Consider the following 22,387-nt stretch of genomic DNA (forward strand, 5'->3'; position numbering starts at 1 on the left):
GTGATTTGCACAAGAACTGCTCAGTTTGCAGATGGCACTTACGTTATTTTTCATTTTACTTACAGACCTGCGCTAGGGGAATAATACAGCTTCCAAAAATGTATTAGAAATGTATTTTGAAGAACTGCTAGTAAATTGGTATTTTGGGCTCAGTGCTTGCAATCTCACCTGTCCATGGAATATATTCAGGGTCGTTTCCCAGCATTTCTTCTTTTCTATATAAGGAGTTTCTGTTTTGTCGATAATGAGAAGCAGCTTGCAGCATGTCCTAGAGAAAAAGCAAATGCGTTACCGTATGCAGAAAGTGACAAATTCCAGTGTTTTTGAAGATAATCAGGTTTGTAGGATTACTTTTTGCTTTCTGTATTTGAAATTTAACTCCATACTTTAACTTCAATTTTGGAAAACTAAAGTAACCAAAGTAGGAAAATCATTATTATAAAGTACATTAGCTAAAATTAATGGAACATTTTAATCAGTAAAACGAGGTTGGACCATTAAGTTCGTGAACTCACCCTTGGAAAAAGTGTTCCATACCTCATTGCTGAATATCACTACAGTCACCACTGAAGTACTCCCCTTGGGAAGCTGTGCACCAATGCCAGCGCCTAGTCCACCCTTCAAAGCAATCCTGGAACTCTTTTTCTGGAATGTCCATCAGAGCTGTCATCGTATTACCCTTGATGTCATGAATGTCTTCTTTTCAAAATTTCCTTTATCTTCGGGTAAAGAAAGAAGTCATTGGGGGCCAGATCAGGTGAGTAGGGAAGGTGTTTGAATAGAGTTATTTGCTTACTGGCTAAAAACTCCCTCATAGACAGTGTGGTGTGAGCTGGTGCACTGTCGTGATGCAAGAGGCATGAATTGTTGGCGAAAAGCTCAGGTCGTCTAACTTTTTCATGCAGCCTTTTCAGCACTTCCAAATAGTAAATGTCGTTCACTGTGTGTCCAGTTGGTACAAATTCATAATGAATAATCCCTCTGGTATCAAAAGAGGTGAGCAACATCATTGCAACAAGTTCACGAACTTAATTGTCCAACCTTGTTAAGTAGTGAGCTTTTGAGTAATTAAAAAAGAGACTTATTTAGACAGTTACGATGTGTTAATACACACACAGACACACACACATACATATACATACATATATATATATAAATATATATACGTACATATCCTTCTCTCAATAAAAGGTTCATTCTACCAAATAGCACTCAGGATTACAGAAACCTGTAACATGCACAAGGCAAACATTCAAAACGGTTTTTAACCGATTGGTAAAATGACTGAATTATTCTGTTTGGAACTAACAAACAGCTGAAGTCTTATGAATTACTGCTGAGACTGAGCAGGAACAGAGAGCACTCACTCTCCTGCCCACACCCCGGGCTGTGATGTGCGGCAGTGGTGCCGCGCGGTGGTACCTTGAGGATGTTGCTGACGTTGACCACGATGTCGGCCCACTGTGCCGCCTCCACCGCCGTGTCCTGCAGGACCTGCTCCTCGTGCTCCAGCAAACACTCACACACGCTGTCCACCTGGGACACCTGAGGGAGCACACACATGTCAGCTCCTCGTCACGGAAGCGATGGTGACGGGAGCACGTACAGCTCCGATTCTACTCAATGGCCGTCCTCAGGAGTCAGACCCTCAGCTCATTCGTCAGAAGAAAGCAGTTCATAGTGGAAATAAACGTAAAAACCAAGAAAAGGGAGAATCGCCTCACTTTTGAATAACTAAGTCTTATCAATTAGCAAATCTGGATTGTTAGCAAGTAGATTTTTCATTTAAATACCAAGTACGGCTGGCCCTCCCTATCTGCGGTTCAGCATCCATGAGTTCAACCAACTGCAGATACAAAATATTCAGAAAAAAATGTCACCTTGTCACGGACGTGCACTGTGTAGTTAGGTCTGAACATGTACAGACTTCTTTCTCGTCATTACTTCCTAAACAATACAGTGTGACGACCATTTACAGAGCATTAGGTATTATAAATAATTACATTACTATTACAAGTCATCTAGAGATGATTTAAAGTACACAGGAGGAGAAGCACAGGTTAGAAGCGAACACTACACTATTTTATATAAGGGACTTGAGCATCTGTGAATTTTGGTACTGGGGGTGGGGGGGTTCCTGGAACCATCCCCTACAGACACCAAGGAGCGACCATAACTGACATATTTATTTCTTATAGCCATTAGTGCTCAATGCCACTTTTAAATAGAACTAGGTTACAGATGATGTCACATTACAATGTAAGACCCCAAACTAATGAATTAAACTAATAGATTAAATAATGACCCAAACTAATGAACTTGCTGATTTCTTTCTTTGAGGAATACCTCTTCTTTAGATATAATAGAAGTGTCTGTAGAATAGTAATAGCTCTACAGAAAATAACTAAATATGTAACTTCAAACTGCTCTTTTTTTTTGTCCTTAACACATGAAGGTCCGGGTACAAAATGTTTGTAAGCACTGAAACACTGGTTTGCAGGTTCAGGTCATGGTTAAGCTTTTCCCCTTTACTTACTAGGTGGCATTTACCTAGTGTTTAGAGTTTACAAAGCACGGGACACTCATGGGCTAAGAAATACAGAAATCACACCCACTGCCTGTAAGGCGCTTATAAACCAGATGAAGCAACAAGATGCACACACAGAATGCGGCCCACACAAAACATGCTGTCTTACAAACCTTGTTCTCCTTTATATTCCTGCTGTCAGTCCGAGGCACCCTAACAGTTCTAGCAAGAAGCCCTTGGCACGTGTAATTTGCAAGATCAAATGCAAGAATTTCCTGTATTGCTAATGTGAGGATAATGAAACATATATGCTATAAAAGGCAGAAACTAACATAAAAGCAGATAAAATGCCCCAACACTTGCTAACCACTCTGATCATGTGAGTGGCATATTCAGCAGCTTCAAATACTGCTCATATGCTGTGCCAACAACGCGGACTGTTCCTTAAGCAGTTAGTTACCTCTATTCTATAGAGCCCTGGGGTGTCCCAGACTGCACAGAAGGCGGGAAGTGCACCTTTGAGCAGATTCTGTATTATTCACTTCCTACAGGTATCAGGGCTGCCAGATCACATCGCCCCTAACACCCCACCAATCAGACTGACCTGGGTTACCTGCTCTTCTCTTAAAATGTTGGTAATGTAATTGCCACTCCCAAGTGAATAGACAGGTAAAGAGAAAGGCAATTATTTACATATGCATTTTCATTCTGTTCATGCACACCCTCTTTCCAGCTCTCTTTATTACAGTTATGGGAGGACCTTTAGAACTACACCCAAAAGGACCAGGGACCAGTAAACATCACGAGAAAGTAAGATCAATGGTGATACAAAGTCTTCAACATTCCATTTCCATATGGAACATTCCTTCGGAACCAATCACATTTTCAGTTTTGTTCTATCATATTCCTAACATACTACTTAGGAATTAAGTATCCAACTGATAATTTCTTGGCTTTTCCTTTTTCTTCAGTTCATGTGAAAATGTACATATATTGAATCAACTAGTATGCTTTGCACTTCGATCCGAATGCAGAAAAAGGAACCAGGCTCTTGCTCAATTCTTTCAAATAATTTGTCATTAACAATTAAAAAAAAAAAAAAAAAAAATCTTTGTTTCACCATGTAAAATATATATGAATAAAGACCAAAAAAAGAACACAAAAATTAAGACAGTTTGGTTGGTTAGATCATAAAATTTAAGGTGAATTAGTTTTCTTTCCTTTATTCAGAGTTGGGGCATATTTCCTAGATTACAAAACAAAACAAAAAAATGCTTTGCCTTACATTCCCTAGGAAAACAACCAACCGCAAGGTAGGAAAACAAGGCAGTCATCAAACTGCGCTTATGGAAATCAACAGAAAACCTAAACATGGTTCAGTTCTTAAATTATTTTTAGGTTACAGTACATCAAATATTAAGGAAAAAAGAGACTCCTTGGCACAACCTGTTAGGTGCTAGATTACAGCTAGACTGTAGGAAGAAGGAAGTAAAAGTAGAGGCGCCAAATACAGTTCAAAGTTCCTCAAATGCAGAAAATGATTCCAAATTTCACATAGCAGGGGGAAGAGCTGACACTGTTTCTAAACTCAGATAATGCCACAAAGTGAGAAGGGACAGTCCTAATTCAGGATGGCAGGACCACCACCTGGCATGGCTGGCTCAGGACCAGGGCCTCTCTGAGTCTTCACGTCAGCATCCTTTTGTGAGCGAGTCAAGCCCCTGCCTCCTTCCTAGGTCAGGGGGCAGCACCTGAAGGTAGGGCTGTGTTTCTGCTGCAATGGCAACGCCCGGCTGTCACCGATGCGTCGGCATCTTAATCTTTTCTCCCCAAAGTTTACAGGTTTTCCTTTCCTCTGAGAATAAGTCTGGTTTTCAAAGTGAGGTGTACAGCAGGATCCTGGCAGGTAGCTGAGGGGAGTTCAATGAAGGGACTGTTAAGACAGGCATGCGTAGGCAGGAGTAAGGGGACCACACAGGTGGTGCAGCACGCAGGGCTGGTAGCAGGGGCCACGATGAAGCCCAGGCCGGAGGGGCACGCAGACAGACCAGACAGGAGCCTTGGGACCGAGAGGGCACAGCAAACTGTGGTGGCAGCAGGCAGGAAGGAAGCTGGGGGACGGCCACCCACCCGACAGTGCCTTCCCTTCAGCAAACCCAATGGGAAGCCAGAGGCAAGGAGCCCACTAGCAAAGGTGCCCTCCTGGAGCAGAGTCAAGTGGATTTGGAGACTAAGGGAAACCAGCCAGCACCCAACAGGGAGGCCTTCTCGGTCAGCTTTGCAAGCTCTCACTTATAAGGGAGGCGGCACGTGAGTGATACTTTCTGAGGGGCAGTTTACCCAGAAAACATGGAGTCCAATTTAAAATTCCACCCAGCTCTTTTGTCAGTCCTTGCCCTGCTGGGGGCGTGGTCTCTACCTAAACAAACTGCAGGGCTCTCCAAGAAGCCGCATCAGGAGACAAAGACACTCGCCTTACCTCTCTGAAGAAGACGTCCGCAGGGGTCAGGCTGGGTGGGATTTCACAGGCCCTCCTGTTTAAAGCGGTCAGGATGGCCGTGTTCATGACGTCAGGCAGCCGCGAGTGGTGGTTCTTGAGAACGACAGCCGCCGCCAACTTCTCTGCGTGCTCACAGAGCAACAGTCGGGTTGCCATGGGCGCCCCTCTGACTGGGAAGGTGCCCAGACGCTCGAATAAGCCAACCTGTGGAGACAAAACATACATGTTCTTGGAAAGCATTTACGGTAACACAAATAGTGCAGTCGGATGAGTATTCAGAGTAACACAAAATACTGCAGCCATGTTTCCACCAGAAGCATGCTGGGTACAGAGCACTGCCCTGCTCTTCCCAGAAAGTACCTCCAGGTATCTCTCCTTCTGGCTGTTTGTCACACACACACACACACACACACACACACACACACACACACACACACCTCTCCCCTCCACACACACACTTCGGCTAGACAGTCCTGTTCTAAGACAAGGGTCACTCCAGGTTTCTGTCTAATGCTGCTGTCTCTACCTCCCTTATTTGTCACATTGCTGTCTATGGTCATCAAAATGATAAAATCACTTCCCTATCTGCGCCCACTAACTCCCCGAGGTTCTGGACCTTTGTGAACTAGCAGTTGGCAGTCTCCGTCTTCAACTGATTTCCAGAACCCTAAGGCCTCGGGGAGGGTGGGAGTCTTGAACCGTCGCGTCTCCTGCCTGATTGGCTTGCAGCCCCTTTTTGGTGGGTTACGAGGTCCCAGCACTCCTAAGCTCTCTATTTGATAAAGCATTCCAGTAACCTGTACTCAGGAGCCAAGCAGACGTAAACAATAAACACTCTCCCACATTTATGTATAATCCATTTCCTTCTCACAGTCCCTGATTTTTGTATATTGAGGTTAACTGTAAATACAAAAAAGTACACAGAAAACAAGGGCACAATAATTAAATCCCCAGAGAAGGCTATTGCTGCAAGCAATAACTGTGTGGTGAGAAAGCCCTGGCGGAGGAAAAGCCGGAGCCCCGGCCCTTTGTTCTCCAAGTGCAGCTGCAGCTAAGTCTCCTGCAGAACCTGACGTGCTTTTCTGGCACCTCGTGTTAGGAGTCCCCTCTTCTAAATACAAGCGCCCTGCTACGTCTACTGCTCTGCTCCTTCTTTGACAGCATCCTGCTTTTTCACTGTATGTTTAGACATCCCTCATCACTTTGAATGACTACGGAATATTCCAACGAATCAATCTTAACATATTCAACCTGTGCAGCGGTCATTTTAAAATAAGAGTGACAGAGCCTTCCTGTCTGAGTAGCTCTTGGGCCCCTCATAAGACCTGCAGTGCAGTTTTAGGCGAGGTCCCCCAGCCGCCACTGCACTGCTGCAGTGAAGGAGGACCAGGCACTCCCAGTACTACAGTCACACGACAAGTGGGTCACAGGAGGCCCTGCTCCTGCTCCTCCCTATGAAGTGAGGGGACACAGGCTGCCCCAACACCAGCAACCAGAAGCTGGAATGCTCCACGAGGACCCGCCGGCACCACCATGGCCCCACAGTTGCTGAGTGTGCTCCAAGGGGAGAGGCTCACACTCGGAACTGCAGTCTCAGACACCAGCACCTGGGGACACATGCTTCCTGCTTATTCATGTAAATTCTCCAGTGAAATCAGCGAACATAAAGGCAGAGCCGAATGGGGTTTTCAGATCTCGCTGGACATTACCTTGCAATACTACCACCAACAGCGCTGTGACTCCACTGGGGTTTCTGAAGCCCATAAAGTCTGCACAAGGGCCGCTGCAACTGCTCATGCCACACGTGTCTGTCACCTCTGATAATTCGTGTGTCCGCAGCATGGCATGTCAGGGCCACTGACTCCTCCCGCTCCAGGATGCACACCCTCTGCCATGTGACTTTGTCACTCCTCGCAGTAAGACGTAGAATCAATTTCTCAACCCCTTTCATCTGGGCTGGACTAGTGACTTGCTTTGCCCAATGTCACTTTGGTGGGAGTGCCATTATAAGACACCTGAACTGAGACATGAAGAAGCCTGCAGCTTCTGAGACCATCCCCTTGGGTGCTGCCCTCACACCAAAGGAAGTCAGTCCAGCCTAAAGGACAACGAGAGAGTAAGTGGAGGAGAACCAAGCAGCCTTGCTCCCAGTAGGGCACGAAGTTTGGGGCCTTTTGGCTCAGTCCGCCTAACACAGCTCACAGAGTGGTCCCAGGGGAAGTGAGCAGAGGAGCCGCCCAGCCCACAAAACTATTTTAATCCACCACATTCTGGGGTGGTTTGTTATAACAGTCAATATTGACTATTAGTAGTTAACACTGACGCTTTAGTAATTAAACAATTCCATCAGGAGAAACGCGGTGTTCTCCCCATTAATCTGGGCCTCAGTGAACACGTGGCGCTTTCTCAGCAAGACCGTGAGGGCAGACGGCAGCCAGGCCAGCCGGCGGCAACAAGGAAGCAGAGTGTATGCGGGCTCATGGTTGGTCGAGGTGTTTCTGAAATCGTCCAATAGGGCAGCCGCTAACCACCAGAATGGAGATTTAAATTTAAGTGAATTAAAACTAAATTTAAAAGCTTTAGTCCCTCAGTTACACCAGCCACATGTCAGGAGCACAGATACAGATCATTCCTGTCACCACAGGACGTTCTGTCAGGCAGCATTGACTAGAATTTCTTTAACATGAAGGCATTACTGACTTTGAAAAAGACAAGCAAAAATGGGATAAAATCCATTCATTTGGATAGATAATATGCTGGGAGCTGTTGCTGATGGCAAAAATGGGTGATTTTGTGTAACAATTCTGTCTAGCAGCAAAAATATTTCCTAATTTGGGCTCAACATAAACATGGATGTTCCTTTAGGAACCACAAGACCCCAAATAGCCATGGCAATCCTCAGAAAGAAGAACAAAGCTGGCATCAAGCTACCTTATATGAAATTATTCTACAAGGCTATAGTAATCAAAACAGCATGGTACCGGGATAAAAACAGACACATAAATCAAATGGAACAGAATGGAAAGCTCAGAAATAAACCCATGCCTATCTGGTCAATTAATCTATGGCAAAGGGGGCAAGAATATACAATGGGGTAAAGATAGTCTCCTCAATAAATGGTTTTGGGAAAACTGGACAGATACATGCAAAACAATGAAACCTGACCCTTTCTTACACCACATACAGGAATAAACTCAAAATGTTGATTAAAGACTTAAATGTAAGACCTAAAACCATAAAACTCCTAGAAGAAAACATAAGCAGTAAACTCTCTAACACTGCTCGTAGTAATATTTTTTTCTGATACATGTCCTCGGGCAAGAGAAACAAAAGAAAAAATAAACCAGTGGGACTATATCAAATTAAAGAGTTTTTGTCCATGGAAGGCAAACATCAATAAAACAAAAAGTCAGCTTACTGAATGGGAGAAGATATTTGTCAATGATACATCTGATAAGGGGTTAATATCCAAAATATGTAAGGAACTCATACAACTTAACACCAAAAAAGCAAAAAAGACAATCCAATTAAAAAATGGGCGGAGGACCTGAAGAGACATTTCTCCAAAGAGGACATACGGATGGCCAATAGACATATGAAAAAATGCTCAACCTCACTAATCATCAGAGAAATGCAAATAAAAACCACAATGAGATATCACCTCACACCTGGCAGAATGGCTATCATCAATAAATCAACAAATAACAAGTGCTAGCAAGGATGTGGAGAAAAGGGAATCTTTGTGCACTGTTGGTGGGATTGTAAATTGGTGGAGCCACTATGGAAAACAATATGGAGGTTCCTCAAAAAATTAAAAATAGAACTGTCTTACGACCCAGCAACCTCACTTCTGGGTATTTATCTGAAGAAATTCAAAGCACTAATTTGAAAAGATATACATACCCCTATGTTCACTGCAGCATTATTTACAATAGCCAAGATATGGACGCAACCTAAGTGCCTATCGATGGATGAATGGATAAAGAAGATACAGTACATACCAGGGGTACCAAAAAAATGTACACAAGTGGACACTTTGGTCAACGTTGCTCAAGCAGTATTTGCTGTAATCAGAAGTGTCTGGACGCTGATGGTAACCACTTTGAGCATCTCTTGTAATTGCAGAAGTCAAACATGACTTGTATTCATGTTTTGTTATCGGTATATAGTGAGTATTACAATTTTAATACAATTTGCCTGTCTTAAAATGTGTCTACATTTTTTTTGCATCCTCTGTATTACTGGACCATAGAACAGAAGGAAATCTTGCCATCAGCAACAACATGGATGAATCTAGAGGGCATCATGCTAAGTGAAGTAAATCAGAGAAAGACAAATACCGTATGATCTCACTTATGTGCGGAATATAAAGAACAAAATGAACAACAAAACAGAAACGATTATTAGATAGGAGGGGTTTGGGGGGCCGGGTGACAAAGAACAAGGGACTAAGATGTACAAATTGGTAGTTATAAAATAGTCACAAGGATGTAAACTACAGCATAGAAAGTGTATTACAATACAGTCAATAACACTGTAATAACCGTGCATGGTGTCAGGTAGGTCCTAGACTAATTGGAGGGATCACCTCGGAAGGGATATAAATGTCTAATCACTATGCTGTACACCTGAAACTAATATAATATTGAATGTCAACTGCAATTTTAAAAAATAGGGATACCCTTAAAAAAAAAATACTTTAAATGAGAATTTGATTATAACGGCATTTCAAAATTAAAAATCCACAGATAAAAATCTTATTTTTCTCACCTTACACTATCTTTACACTGTCTTTCTAATAATACAAAATCAACTCATGAAAACTTTTACATAAAAGCACACAGGTAATCTGACTAAAAAGCAGGACATTAGAAGAAAAGCTAAAACATCACTTTTCTTGAAATACACTAGTTTTCTTCTTTTTATCTTATTATCAATGCAGCTTTTATACTTCAATAGGCCTCCACTCAGCCCTGGACTTACTTACTTTTAAGTCAGCAAAGAAAATGCAAAATAGTAGTCATGCCCCTTGCAATGAAACACCCCAGAACAAGACAGAAAGGATCTCCCAGTGTCCTGGAAAGAGCTGACAAAGGGATAGCAGAGCCAAGTGTCCTGGGACCCCTGTTCATAGCAACAGGGAAGCTTACTTGGTGAATAAAGTCCATGAAGAGAGAATGGGCCTTCATCTTGTCATCCAACTGGTGAAGAATAATCAGTGATGCTTTGCTAAACCCAGGTGGTTCTGCTGAAACACAGTAACAAACTTAAACACATAACATACTGGCTTTACAGTAATTACTGCTATTAAAATGAAAACTTAAGAAAAATCTATGCAAAAGGAAAACACCAACCTTTCAATGCAATCATTTATAACATTACCCAAGAGTTTAAAAAATTTAAGAGAAAAATTGTGGAAGTTTGATACAATTCATACCATATTCATTCAAAATAAAATGTTATTACTAGTTTAATCATTTATATCATTCTAGGCTTGACAGCTCAAAAGAAATAGTCAAAGAAAGAAGGTAAACACTGAGGTTTTCTTCCTAAATCTCTAAGGAGGCTTAGCCAACTTGCTAAGTAGGAAATTAGGGAGACAAATGGCTGTTTGAGTCAGTTCCCTGGTACTTGGGAGCCCAGAGTGCCCTGGAGCTGCAGGGAAGGGTAGGAAGGACAGTCGGCGGGAGGCAGGAAGCCTCAGGCACGTGACATGCCGGCCTACACGCTGAGATGTGCACACTGCAGCTCTCAGGGAAATGCACAATTTCTATCAGCCAAATACAGTGAAGCCAAAATGATCATTTAATTGGGGGCTAGTAAATGCCAAATGCTACCTACACCACAGTTTCCTTTTAGAAATAAAATGTTGAGCTAGCCAACGAGGGCTAATGCCTCAGCTTCAGCCAGAACAAGTAGGATTTGCTCCAATCTTCCCTCAGTGTCTGTTCTGAGCCCTTTTCAAAATCTACTACTAGGAACGTTGCAACCTTTTAAAAATACTGAATAGTAATTGTTTCAGAATATAAAAACTATGCTTTGATACGCTTTAATGAAAGAACCAGATGCTCTTCACAGGGGGCTGATCGTGCCGGGATGTTAGTCGGTGTGCTCACCCTCGGGGACAGACGCAACCCACCGCGGGTCCGACGCGGGGTAGTCGTCCATGAGGTCCACACTGATCTGCACAACGGCTCCATCAAGGTCACCGTCGGTGTCACGACCAGAGTGGGAGGAAAGCAATTCGTCGACCGTCATTTGAGCATGACCTAAATCTTTTCTGAAATAAAATGCAAAACAAAGTATTAAAGGAAGCAAAACAATTTTAACTCACCAGGAAAAGGCTAATTATGAAATTAAAGTACCATGTTTTAGCCCAAAGTTCATTATTTTTAGTAACATTTATCTAAAAGGGAGACAATTTTTATGTATTCATATTCAAAAAACATACGCAGTGTGACCAAAAAATACGGCACTGACGCCACTGAGGACGGTAGACCACCCGGGAGCGGGAAGGGGGACAGCTCCCAAGGCCGACCGTGGGGGACACCACCAGTTACAGGCAGGGGAGCCAGGGTGCAGACGAGTGCCGCTCTGGGGAGGACGTGCGCTGCGACGGAAGGGCTGAGGCACACATCAGAGAACCAACAGCGGACAGGCACTGAGAGGAGACGTCACCATCAGCTCTAGTTTTCCAAAAGGTCATTGTAACCATCACATTGAGAAGGCATTAGATGGGGGTCAGACAGGAGGTGGTACAGTCCAGGTAGATTGTCACTGTGGAAATCCAGGAAGAGAAGACGGCCTGCACCATCACATCAGTGGCTGTGGGGAGGATGGGGACAAGCAGACAGGTGGGACAAAGACACGTGGGTTTGTGAGGTAACTGACAACTGGCTGGACCTGACAAACAAGGATGATCCCCCCACCCCCTCACCGTACTCTGAGTAAACGCGTGGACGGTGGCACTTGGTGCTGGGATGGGGCAGAAGTGGGAGGACAAGCTTTGGAGACAAGCACAGAGCTGGATCCCAGGCGCCCGTGGGACATGAGCTGCCTTCAAACACTCCCCCGTGTATGGCCGGAGCCCCACGGGCTCTGGTGTCCTCGGCACATGGAGCCAAAGGAGGAGGAGAGACTAAGCAGGGAGCAGTGGGGAGTCTGGGGGGGCGACAGCCCATCATCCACCAGACAACCTTCCAGTAGCTTAGCTATAACAGGAACAAAGAGATGGGGGTGGTAGCTCAAAGGAGGACACAGACTTGTCTTTTTAAAAATGGCAGATTAAACACGACCTATGTCCCAGGAGGAGCCAGCAAAAGAAGGGTCGAGGACAGAGAGGAAGAACTGGAGAGTAGGGTCAAGGGGCAGGAAATAGTGGCTTTGGGGACAGACAGCACACTCCCTCCTACTGTATTTTGCCGTGTATAATGCACTTTTTTTGCTCAAATTTGTGAGGGAAAAATAAAGATGTGTGTTATACATGGGTAGTACTAATTTCGTATGTATACAAATATTTTTAATTCTTTTATGTTCATATGCTGAAAGTGTAACTCTAGAAATCAGTAACGATATCCGTATGCAAAATAATATCCTGGAATACAATAATGATGGAACAGTTCTAGGCCATCTATGATGCATAAATACCATAAATTTGTTACCGTTACAGAAAATTCCCGGTACCTTTTCTGTGTTCTTGTATTTTGTAATTATTTGTTATATAACATTTCTTGTACCATAATCTGTTAAAAAATAAATGCTAAAATTCCTTTATAATACAAAATACAAGTACCTAAATGTAAACAAATAAAGATTTGAATTAAAAAATGGAAAGATTTAGTTCTTGAAAGTTTGGACCAAAACCGTGGGTGCGCATTATACACGACAAAATAGGTTGTTCACAGGGTAGGGAGAGGAGGCAGGTGAGTCTGTAGGGAGCCCTCTGCTGGGGTGGGGTGGGGCGCAGGGCTCTGAGGGCCTCTATTACCTCTGTGAAGCATAAGGCTCAGTCAGCTGCTGAGGAGGGAGGAGGGAGGGAAATGGCAGGTGGAGGACATTAGGACAGGGCTTCAACGGTTTCTTGGTAGACCAGGAGACGAAGCTGACTAGAGTAACAGAGAAACTGCTTAGAAGTGTGAAAGGCTGGGTGGGAGCTACAGGTTATAGGATACAATGTTGACTATGGCAAGTTCAATAGATAATCAACTATTTTAATCAATAGAACTAGTCTCTTAAACTCTCATGAGCAGAAGATTTTGTATGTATATTTAGTTAAGTAAAATGAAAATCAAATACAAAAATTAATTTCAAAGAAACAATGCTATAAAAACAGTAATATGACCTCAGCAAAAAGCTAAACAGATAGCATCTCAGGGCGCTGTCTTCCAATTTTGACCCCCGCAGAGCATCTGACAATGCCTGAGGACAACTTTGGTTGTCAGAAGTTGGGGGGAAGGATGCTACTAGCATCAAGGGGAGAAGGCAGAGATGGTGCTGAACACTCTATAATCCACAGGATGGCCCCACGACAAAAAATTATCTGTCCTCAAATGTCAACAGTGACGAGGTTGAGAAATCCTGCCTAAACTATTACAATTTCATCCTAATTCTTTAAGACTACTGGCAGACACTCCCTCAGAAATGACTACTGGCAGCCTCCCAGGACTTCAACCGTGCTAACCCGGTGATCAGATGCTCAGCTATGGTGGGGCCACAGTAACCCACCATCCCTCAGGTCACTATGCTCAGGACTCAAAGTCAAGGACCCCTTTCCATGCTTAGTCGTCTCCTAGGAAACATTTAGAAATGGCTATACTGCGTTGAATGGTGTCCCCTCAAAACTCGTCCCCTAGAACCTCAGGAAGTGACCTCATTTGCAAACAGGATCTTTGCAGACGTGATGAGTTAAATAATGATGAGGTCACCCTGGATTACGGTGGGTCCTAATCCAATTACTGGTGTCATTATTAGTAGCACACATGAAGGCAGATATACAGGGAAGAAAGCCAATGTGACAAAGTGACAATGGAGACAACTGGAATGATGTGTCCACAAGTCAAGGAATACCAAAGAATGCCAGCAAACACCAGAAGCTGGGAGAGAGGCAGTGTCCCTGGAGCCTTCACAGGGAGTGTGGCCCTGCTGCCACCTTCACTTCAGACTTCTAGTCTCCAGAACTATGACAGAATAAATGTCTGTTGTTTTAAGCCACCCAGATTGTATCTTCTTACAGAGGCCACAGGAAATGACTGCAACGACCACTGAGTCTTGCTGCATTAGCACTTACATTTTCAGATGCCACAAATCTGGCAAGAATTGTTAATTAAAGGAAAACCTGCAAGACAAGATCATGGTATTTTAACGCAAATCTTGGCAGTTGGACTGAACACCACACGACAGAACGAGGTTGAAGAAAACTATTTGGAAACAGAAGCGAAGACCCTGTGTACGTGCGCCATCTCCTGGGTAAGAAACTCAGCTCAGCAGACCAGACGGCACAGCATGTTCAAGTGGTGACAGCTCTGTAGAGTGTAACTGCCATCCCTCCTGTGACAATGAGCCACTAGGGGTCAGATACCAACCACTCTGAGTGGGACGAGGGGATCAGCAGCCGAGAACTGGGGACGTGGAGGTGGCCACTCCTGAATGTTCCTTTGAAATAAAGATCTGCTGGAGAAGCTAATGACCCTTCATGCACTCAGCTCTGTCCACTCATCGCTCCCAGAGAAACAGGTCAGAAAGTTAGGGCTTCTGTCCAGTCTCACGCAGCTAGTTAGGGGCGGAGCATGGCTGGATCACAACTTTCCCGAGTGTGTGTTTATTCAAATATGAACGTACTGCACCTCGTTAGGCAGGCACCAGAGTACATGGTCTGCAGGATACATGTCGAGGACAAAGTGAAATGACTGAAGTCATCTGAAAACCACAGGGATTAGTCAGCAGGTATGACAGACACTCTCCCTCTGCACGTACACTCCCTGTGAGTGTCCTCCCACGGGGCTCCCCCGAGATTTGCCCTTGCCCGTGGGACAGGGGCAGATGGGACCCATGCAGAGACAAGAGCGCGTGTGCACCGAGGCTTCCTCTCTCGCCAATTCGGGAACCCCGATACGTGAACAAGGCTAGGGGAGCTGCTGGAGGAGCCAGGTGGTGCAGACAGACGCGACCAGCCACAGCCCCAAACGTGAGGAAGTCTAGCTGGGACAGCGGGCAGCTGGCCACACACGGGACCAGTAAAACAGCCACCTAAGCCCAACCCCAAACAGCCGGATGGCAGAACCATCAGCTGTATTACATAAGCCACCAAGTTCTGTGGGGATTATCTACACAGTAGACCGCACTAACGGGCCAATCGCCGTCCTTTACGGCACCAACAAAACCTTGTATGCAACCTTGTGCTTTCACATGATGTGTGCCAGCTCACGCTGCCCTCAGGGCCACCACTGTGAATGGCAGTGGACGGGGCAAGGTGCACCATGTTCCCCCAGCCTGGCCGGAGGAAGTGCTGAAGTTCAGAGAAACGTTCCTTCTTAACGGCGCCATTCCTCCAACTTGCTCCCGCCAGTCAACAAATAAGGAGCACAGGTCAGTAAATGTGTCCTCAGACTTAAAAGAAGCTAACATTGAAGAACCTCGTTATACCTGCAATATTGCAGAAAAGCAGCTTTTAGCAATTTGGTTGTATCTTCCTGGGCTCTGGCTTCATTCTTTGGAGAGCTCTCAAAAATCACACTCTGTAAAGTAACAAACGACAATTTAGAGGTGCAGGTATCAGCAAATTCTTAATTATTGGACTAAAAACGACCCACCTATGACAGCAACAACACAGGTACACAAGCTGTTTACCGTACTCTCTATACTGATAGTTCACATACATAAGACACTTAATGAAACAAGACAAAATGTACCATGCGAACAACCAGAGTCCTACAAAAAAGGTATATATAATTGAGGGATTATATTGTGAAAAATGATTTGGGGATTTCCTCATAACCAGTGCAAACTTTTTATGGGTTTGCTCTTATACAACTCATCACAATGTATGTTACTAAGCATAATGGTTGATTTCAAACTTAAACAAGGATTTGGAAAAATTTTAAAGAATGAAATACTGTTTCAGCACAGCAGCAGTATCATAAATCCATGATTACAAAAGAATAAAACAAAAAAAAAATCATTACTTTTTGTTGAAACTACCAAATCATTTTAATTTTGAATTAGAGAAATAGTCTATATCTTTCATATACTATTCAAATGGAAATGGCCCCAAACAGTATTATTTTCAGTCTCCTATAAAAGAATGATAAAACCTTACGGATCAGGGGATTTTAGGTTTCAAGACAACAGAAAAAACTTGATGGTTTTTAGCCCCGTCCCCCCTGCCCCCTTAAAAATCATCCCAGAATAACAAGAAACACCACCACCCAAACATTGGTGATTCGAACCAGAACACAAGAAGACGGAAAGCAGAAGAAGGAATGGCAAGTGACAGGGCACAGAGACCTCTGTCTGTGGTGTGAGGACAGATCCTGCTGGGGCGCTGAGGGCAATGAGGAGAGACAAGACGACAGGACATGTAGAGTTTCTAGAGAATGGACTCTGGGGAAAAGTGCACTGAAAGGCATTTACAGAGATGCTGGTGGGTGTGGGAAGATTACGCCAGATACACATAAGCAAATATAAAATGAGTGCATTACACACTCCAAGACCACACGACATTGTGTAATAAAGTAAATGTAATCAGCACATAACTTGACTCAGTGAGCTGTAAACAATATTCATATTATCACCTAATGGAAAAAAATTATACTGGGATGATCGAGGCAGAGAAAGGAATAAAGTTACCCCAAATTCTCATCTTTTGTAATAGGAGATCAACAGATGTCTAATATTGGTGAATTAGGACACAGCAACATATGCATGTTACTTAGAAATACAGAGGACAAAACCAGAAGAAACAGCTAAAAGACTTAAAAGTAGTTGCTTTTGGGAAAGAGGACAAAGAGGGTGAGGGAGATAAAAGAACTAATGTTTTCATCACAACTCTTTTAAAACTGGCTGACTTTTTAAAACATTTGTGGGAAATACTCTGAAAAAAACTGTAAAATCATACCGAACCACATTACCTCATTGCTTGGTCCAGCAACTGATGATGCTAATGAATCTTCGAGGTCTTCTGCTAACATGGACACATTTTCCCGTGGAGTAATAGACACCAACCCACTGTTTCTAGAAAAAAGGATAGGAACACCACCACAGGAACCAGCTCCTAAAATCCTATCTCCTAAAAGAAAGGAAAACACACAATTACACAGAACAGATCAATGCTTTACCACCCTAAACAGAAACCATTCTGAGAGACTGAGAACATTTTCTTTTCCTTTACAATTTTCCTCCTCCTTTGAACTCCCTCTCTGGATTCCAGATCACACGTCCAGAACCTGTTGCTACTGGAAGCAGCAGGCTGCGTCCTTTAGCTTTTGGACAATAAAAACTAGGCTTGCAAGACAGCAGCAAGTTTAGTGAGCAGAAAACTAAAACAACTCATTCTGCACGGTTCAGAAAAGCAGCTTCGTCAGTCTGATGCAGTCCTCTGGCCCAGTTCTGTCTTGGCTTATTACGAAAGCCAGTGGGGGAAGAAGCCACGCCTGCTCGGTACCTTAGTGCCCTGGCACCCACCTCCCAGCAAGGCTCCCGTGCAGGGGCTACAAAATCTACTTCCAGCCAGCCTGCTGCCCGACTTTTAGGTAAACAGCCTCCCGGAACCATCCGCGTGGCTTTGTGTCACTCCTGGATGGCTCTCCCCACCCCAGCCCCTATTTCAGCCGCTGACAATTCTTCTTCCCAAGGGGTCTGGACACACTTACTTAAGGACAGCTCAGAGTAAGTCACTCCCACTAGGAATAAGCCATTTACCTCAGCATCAGTCCCTTTCTTTTTGGCCTCTGCTGGGAAAAACGTTACTATTTTTTGCCCATACATGTAACAGTCTGGGAATTCTATTATCCCGTTGGTTTTTCAGTCGAGTTGTGACTTCAGCTACTACAGGTGTGGTACAGAATGTCTCTAACACCTGGCAGCATCGTGCTTGAAGCAACCCTTACAGGACAAGCATGACTAAGGAGCTCACTAACCCTGCTTTCCGAAACTGGCACTGTACCTTGTGAGTTAAAGACAATCTTCTCCTGAGGGACAGAAAACTTCCCGGTCCCCGTGGAGCACACATAGATGGCGCTTTCGGTGTACAGACAGGCGGTCCGCACTGAAAAGTCGGGGACCATCAACCGACATGCAACCGAATCTTCAGACTGAAAATTCAATTTAACATGATATTTAAGGAGAACTGAAACAAAAATGCTTGTTTGTGTGATTTCAGAATTCATACTTTTATACACTACCTCATAAAAATGATAAAATAATTCACTGACTGTCCTTATGAAAACCTAAATGCTACCCACGAGATGACTGACAAAATATGATAAAATCAGTTTATAAACATCAATTAGAGAAATTCATTTGTTGAGCTGCAAATAATTAGCACATTTTGAAACCATTTCCATGGTGATAAGATTTTAACCAGAAGCCGATTAAGTGTTAGAAAATACAAGGATTAATTCATTGTATTTATTTTAGAATTGGCTGGACCTTTATAAATGATCCCTGATAAACACTGTGGTTCTGATTTCACTGTCAACATATCAAGCACAAGAAAATTGAGTCAATTTGCTCAGATATAAAATCAGAAGCAGAAATAGAAATAAGATCTAATTATAGTTGACCCTTGAATAACACAGGCTGGAACTGCAGGTCCACTTATTTGTGGATTTTTTTCAGTAAATATATTGGAAGACGTTTGCAGATTTCCTTACTACCGTGAAGCAAGCAATCGTCTGTATAACACTAAGCTGCCATAAAGCAATCATGTTGCTGCCTCATCATTACCAATGCATAAACCTATAAATAAATACGAATTTATTTTTCATATTATCTTTTCATTTCAATGTCTAGTGTTAGTAATACGTGTCACATCTACAGGGTTTTGAATCACATAAGAATATTTTTGTAGGTCCTGACAGATAATTCATCCTGCGACCAGATAACAAATTTACTATATTAATAGAGTACAGTACTGTGAATATATTTTCTCTTCCTTAGGATTTTTCTTAATAACATTTTTCTGAAGTTCACTTTATAAGAATACAGTGTATAATGCATACAACATACAGAATATGTGATAACAGACCATTTCTGTGATCAGGAAGGCTTCCAGTCAACGGTAGGCTACTACTACTAGTTCAGTTTTTGGGAGTCAAAAGTTATACATGACTAACATGGGGGAGGGGTGCCGAAATGGGGGTTGAGGCCCCCAACTCCCACGTTGTTCCAAAGGTCAACTATAAATAAAATTAGCAAATGCTGAAAATGATATACTGTTTATTAATGAAGAAATTTTACAAATAAAACATTAAAAGTGGTACCGTTTTTTTTATTGTCAAATTATATTGTTTATACCCGTTTGCACTGTCTGAAATTTTAACGCAGAGCATGTTTTTCTTGCACAATCAGGTTTTTCCTCCTGATTATAGTTATTAAACAACACATCTGATTGTTACCAAGCTTCGAATTAGACATCTTTTAATCGTTTACATGAACTTTGATGAGCATATAATGCCTACAAATATAATCCTACTTTGAGCAGAAAGGGAATTGTTCTGTATTATACAGGCTCAAAACCAAACCCCAATTCCTATCAAGTTTCTTCCTGATTTTCACTCTGCAGCTCTTCATCAATATTTTCTTTCTACTCAATAATGTAGAAATGATAATCCCTTCACAGAGCTAGAGCAGAAGAAACAAACTGCTTGCTGTCAGTTGCTTTGCCTCTCATTTCTCTTGAACTACGGTTGAGCAAAGGAACAAGTCTGAGATGGCAAATATAATGCAGTGTTTAAAAAGTAGCTTTTTAAAAGTATACCCAAACCCTGCCAATGATGTGCTCAAAGATTTTGACCTTGCAATGGTTAGGGAAAGAAAACTCAGTATGTTTTAACTTACAGATAGAAATCTTACCTGAAAAGGTGGATTATACTGAGTAACTTCTACAGTTACTGCATCTGACATTTGGGAGCCATTATCTTCCACTGTTATCACAGAGTAATAGATGAGACATGGAGTGTCTGCTGGGTGCCACGCTGCCGCCAAAATCAGGAGCCCATCGCTAATCAATGCAAAAGAAAAACCTATAGTCTCTTTGGAAAACGGCCTTGTGGTTTCTTATGCAGGTAAAAATACACTTACCGTCTGACCTAGCAATGCCACTCCTAGATATTTACCCACGAGAAGTAAAAACTATGTCCACACAAAAACTCACATGTGAATGTTTGTAGTGCCTTCACTGGTAACTGCCCCAAAGTGGTAACAATCGAGCAGTCTTCAACTGCTAAACAGATAAACTCTAATAAATCTATACAATGGACTAAGCAGTAGAAAGGAAGAAACTACTGAAGAAACATGAAACGCTAGGTGAAAGAAGGCAGACTCAAAAGGTTCTAAACTGGATAGTTCCATTTATATGGTATTCCAAAAAGGGCAAAACTGTAGGGACAGAAAACACTTCAGCGGCTGCCAGGGGTGGAAGTAGGTTACAAAAGGGAACGAGGCAATCTGGGGGGTGATGGAACCATTCATACCTTGATTATAGTTATGGTTAAATAACTGCATTTGTAAAAACTCGGACAAAAATTTATGGTATTGATAAAGATGGTACTGTAAATGTATTTTTCTCTTCCTTATGATTGAATTTTACTGTATGTAAAATGTAACTCAATAAATCTGACTTTAAAAAAAGATCAACCAATGAGCTACTGCAGGATGTGGCTAAGTGCACCCCTCAGGCCAAACTGTGCCCAGGCGAATTTTTGTGAATGAAGCTTTATTGGTCACAGCCATGCCCACCTGTGTACTGTCTGTGGGTGCTTTCATGTTGCCACTGGTGGGGTAGACTAGCTGGAATGAAGACCACATGGCCCCCAAAGCCTAAAAAAGGTAGTTTTGAACCCTTCACTGAAAAGGCTGCCAAACCCTGATCTAACCTGTTCTTCAAAGCTTACTTTTTTCCAGTGTAAAAACATTTTGTTTTTAATTTTAACAATCAGTTACAGAAATTTAAGCTGCTGTACATGTAAAAACAAACCTTTTTCCATCTTAAAGCTTCTATACTTCTCTTAAGTGTATCAAGGTGGTTGTACCCACAAAGCATGAAATGAATTAAATGGTCTCTAATCTCAGCCCTTCCAAAACATTTACTAGCATTATTAGCAACTTTCCTTCAAGTCTCAGAAATAATAACAGGGTGGCAAGCACCTTCTACTGACAACTAGAAGAAAGAAACCAAGCTCATGACTAACATGCCATTTCCAATTACGCAATCCCAACATGGCTCTCAGCTTCCTTCTCCTGTTCTCCTCTCGCAGCTGGCCCAATCTGTGACATCCTGGCAGTGACCTAAAGAGCTAACAGATGACATGTAAGAACATTACACATAGGGAGGAGCTGAGTGAGGTCCCAGAGAATGCAGCGCTGAGCGCGCCCTCTCTGTGCCAAGTGGGGAGGGACACTGGGTCACACCTCCAGTCAGCCTTTACATTGATGTCCCTCTAAAGACTGCAGCATATGAGCTGAAAAGTGCCCATGGAGTCACAGACACCATCTGACAGCTACGATTCCTGAGGGAGTGGTGCTAGGACCAGATTTATTTGACATCTTATAAACAACTTCATGTTTGAAAACCCTTGAAACTATTTTAGGTGGTAAAGATGTTAGGAAGATAATCACAATTTTGCCCATCAGTAAAAATTTGACAAATGTTTATGGGAGTATATATATTAGGTAATACATTTAAGATTTAAAAAATCCAAACTTTACATCTAAAATGAAGCTCTCAACTTTGTGTTGGGAGTAATCTAGTGAAAGAATTGCTAAGCCTAGCGACTGAAAACACAAGCCCAGGTTGAAGCCGTGGCCGGAATGAGCACCAGGAAGACAAACAGTCTCAGAAGAAACACCCTGTACAGGTCACTGGATCGAGGACGTAAGGGAGTGGGGGCGGGACAATGTGGAGTAAAGGTGGGTCAAGGGGACAATGGACCTCGTTGGCATGACAACACGGGGGGAGGACAGCCCTGCTCTGCCCAGCAGAGCACCTCCTCAGCATGGGTCTCTAACCCGTTCTGAAAACTGAAGGTGAAAATGTTCTCATCCTGTGCTCACAGTGGGCTGTGTCCTAGCAGCACTTGGAAATTTCTGAAAGTCCAGTAAAAATAAACAAAAATAGGTCAACTGTATTTATTTAACGTGTTTAT

General features: G+C 43.0%; 1 protein-coding gene across 2 annotated transcripts in view; it reads right to left on the reverse strand.

Annotated features, from left to right (window-relative positions):
* The window catches only part of NUP133 (nucleoporin 133), a 50,117-nt gene that overhangs the window by 15,548 nt on the left and 12,182 nt on the right, over positions 1 to 22,387 (reverse strand). The window contains exons 9-17 of one of the 2 annotated variants that reach the window (XM_019754780.3): positions 20,097 to 20,244; positions 18,187 to 18,334; positions 17,153 to 17,310; positions 15,669 to 15,760; positions 11,144 to 11,307; positions 10,178 to 10,275; positions 5,007 to 5,231; positions 1,423 to 1,545; positions 169 to 268 (exon numbers count right to left, since the gene is read on the reverse strand). In XM_019754780.3, the coding sequence (XP_019610339.3) occupies positions 169 to 268; positions 1,423 to 1,545; positions 5,007 to 5,231; positions 10,178 to 10,275; positions 11,144 to 11,307; positions 15,669 to 15,760; positions 17,153 to 17,310; positions 18,187 to 18,334; positions 20,097 to 20,244 (1,256 nt within the window). The remainder of the gene's footprint in view (positions 1 to 168; positions 269 to 1,422; positions 1,546 to 5,006; positions 5,232 to 10,177; positions 10,276 to 11,143; positions 11,308 to 15,668; positions 15,761 to 17,152; positions 17,311 to 18,186; positions 18,335 to 20,096; positions 20,245 to 22,387) is intronic. The other variant, XM_019754781.3, reaches the window with a different exon arrangement.

The sequence above is a fragment of the Rhinolophus sinicus genome, chromosome 6, assembly GCF_057876585.1.
Source record: "Rhinolophus sinicus isolate RSI-liver-muscle chromosome 6, RSI-T2T, whole genome shotgun sequence".
Classification (NCBI taxonomy): Eukaryota; Metazoa; Chordata; class Mammalia; order Chiroptera; family Rhinolophidae; genus Rhinolophus; species Rhinolophus sinicus.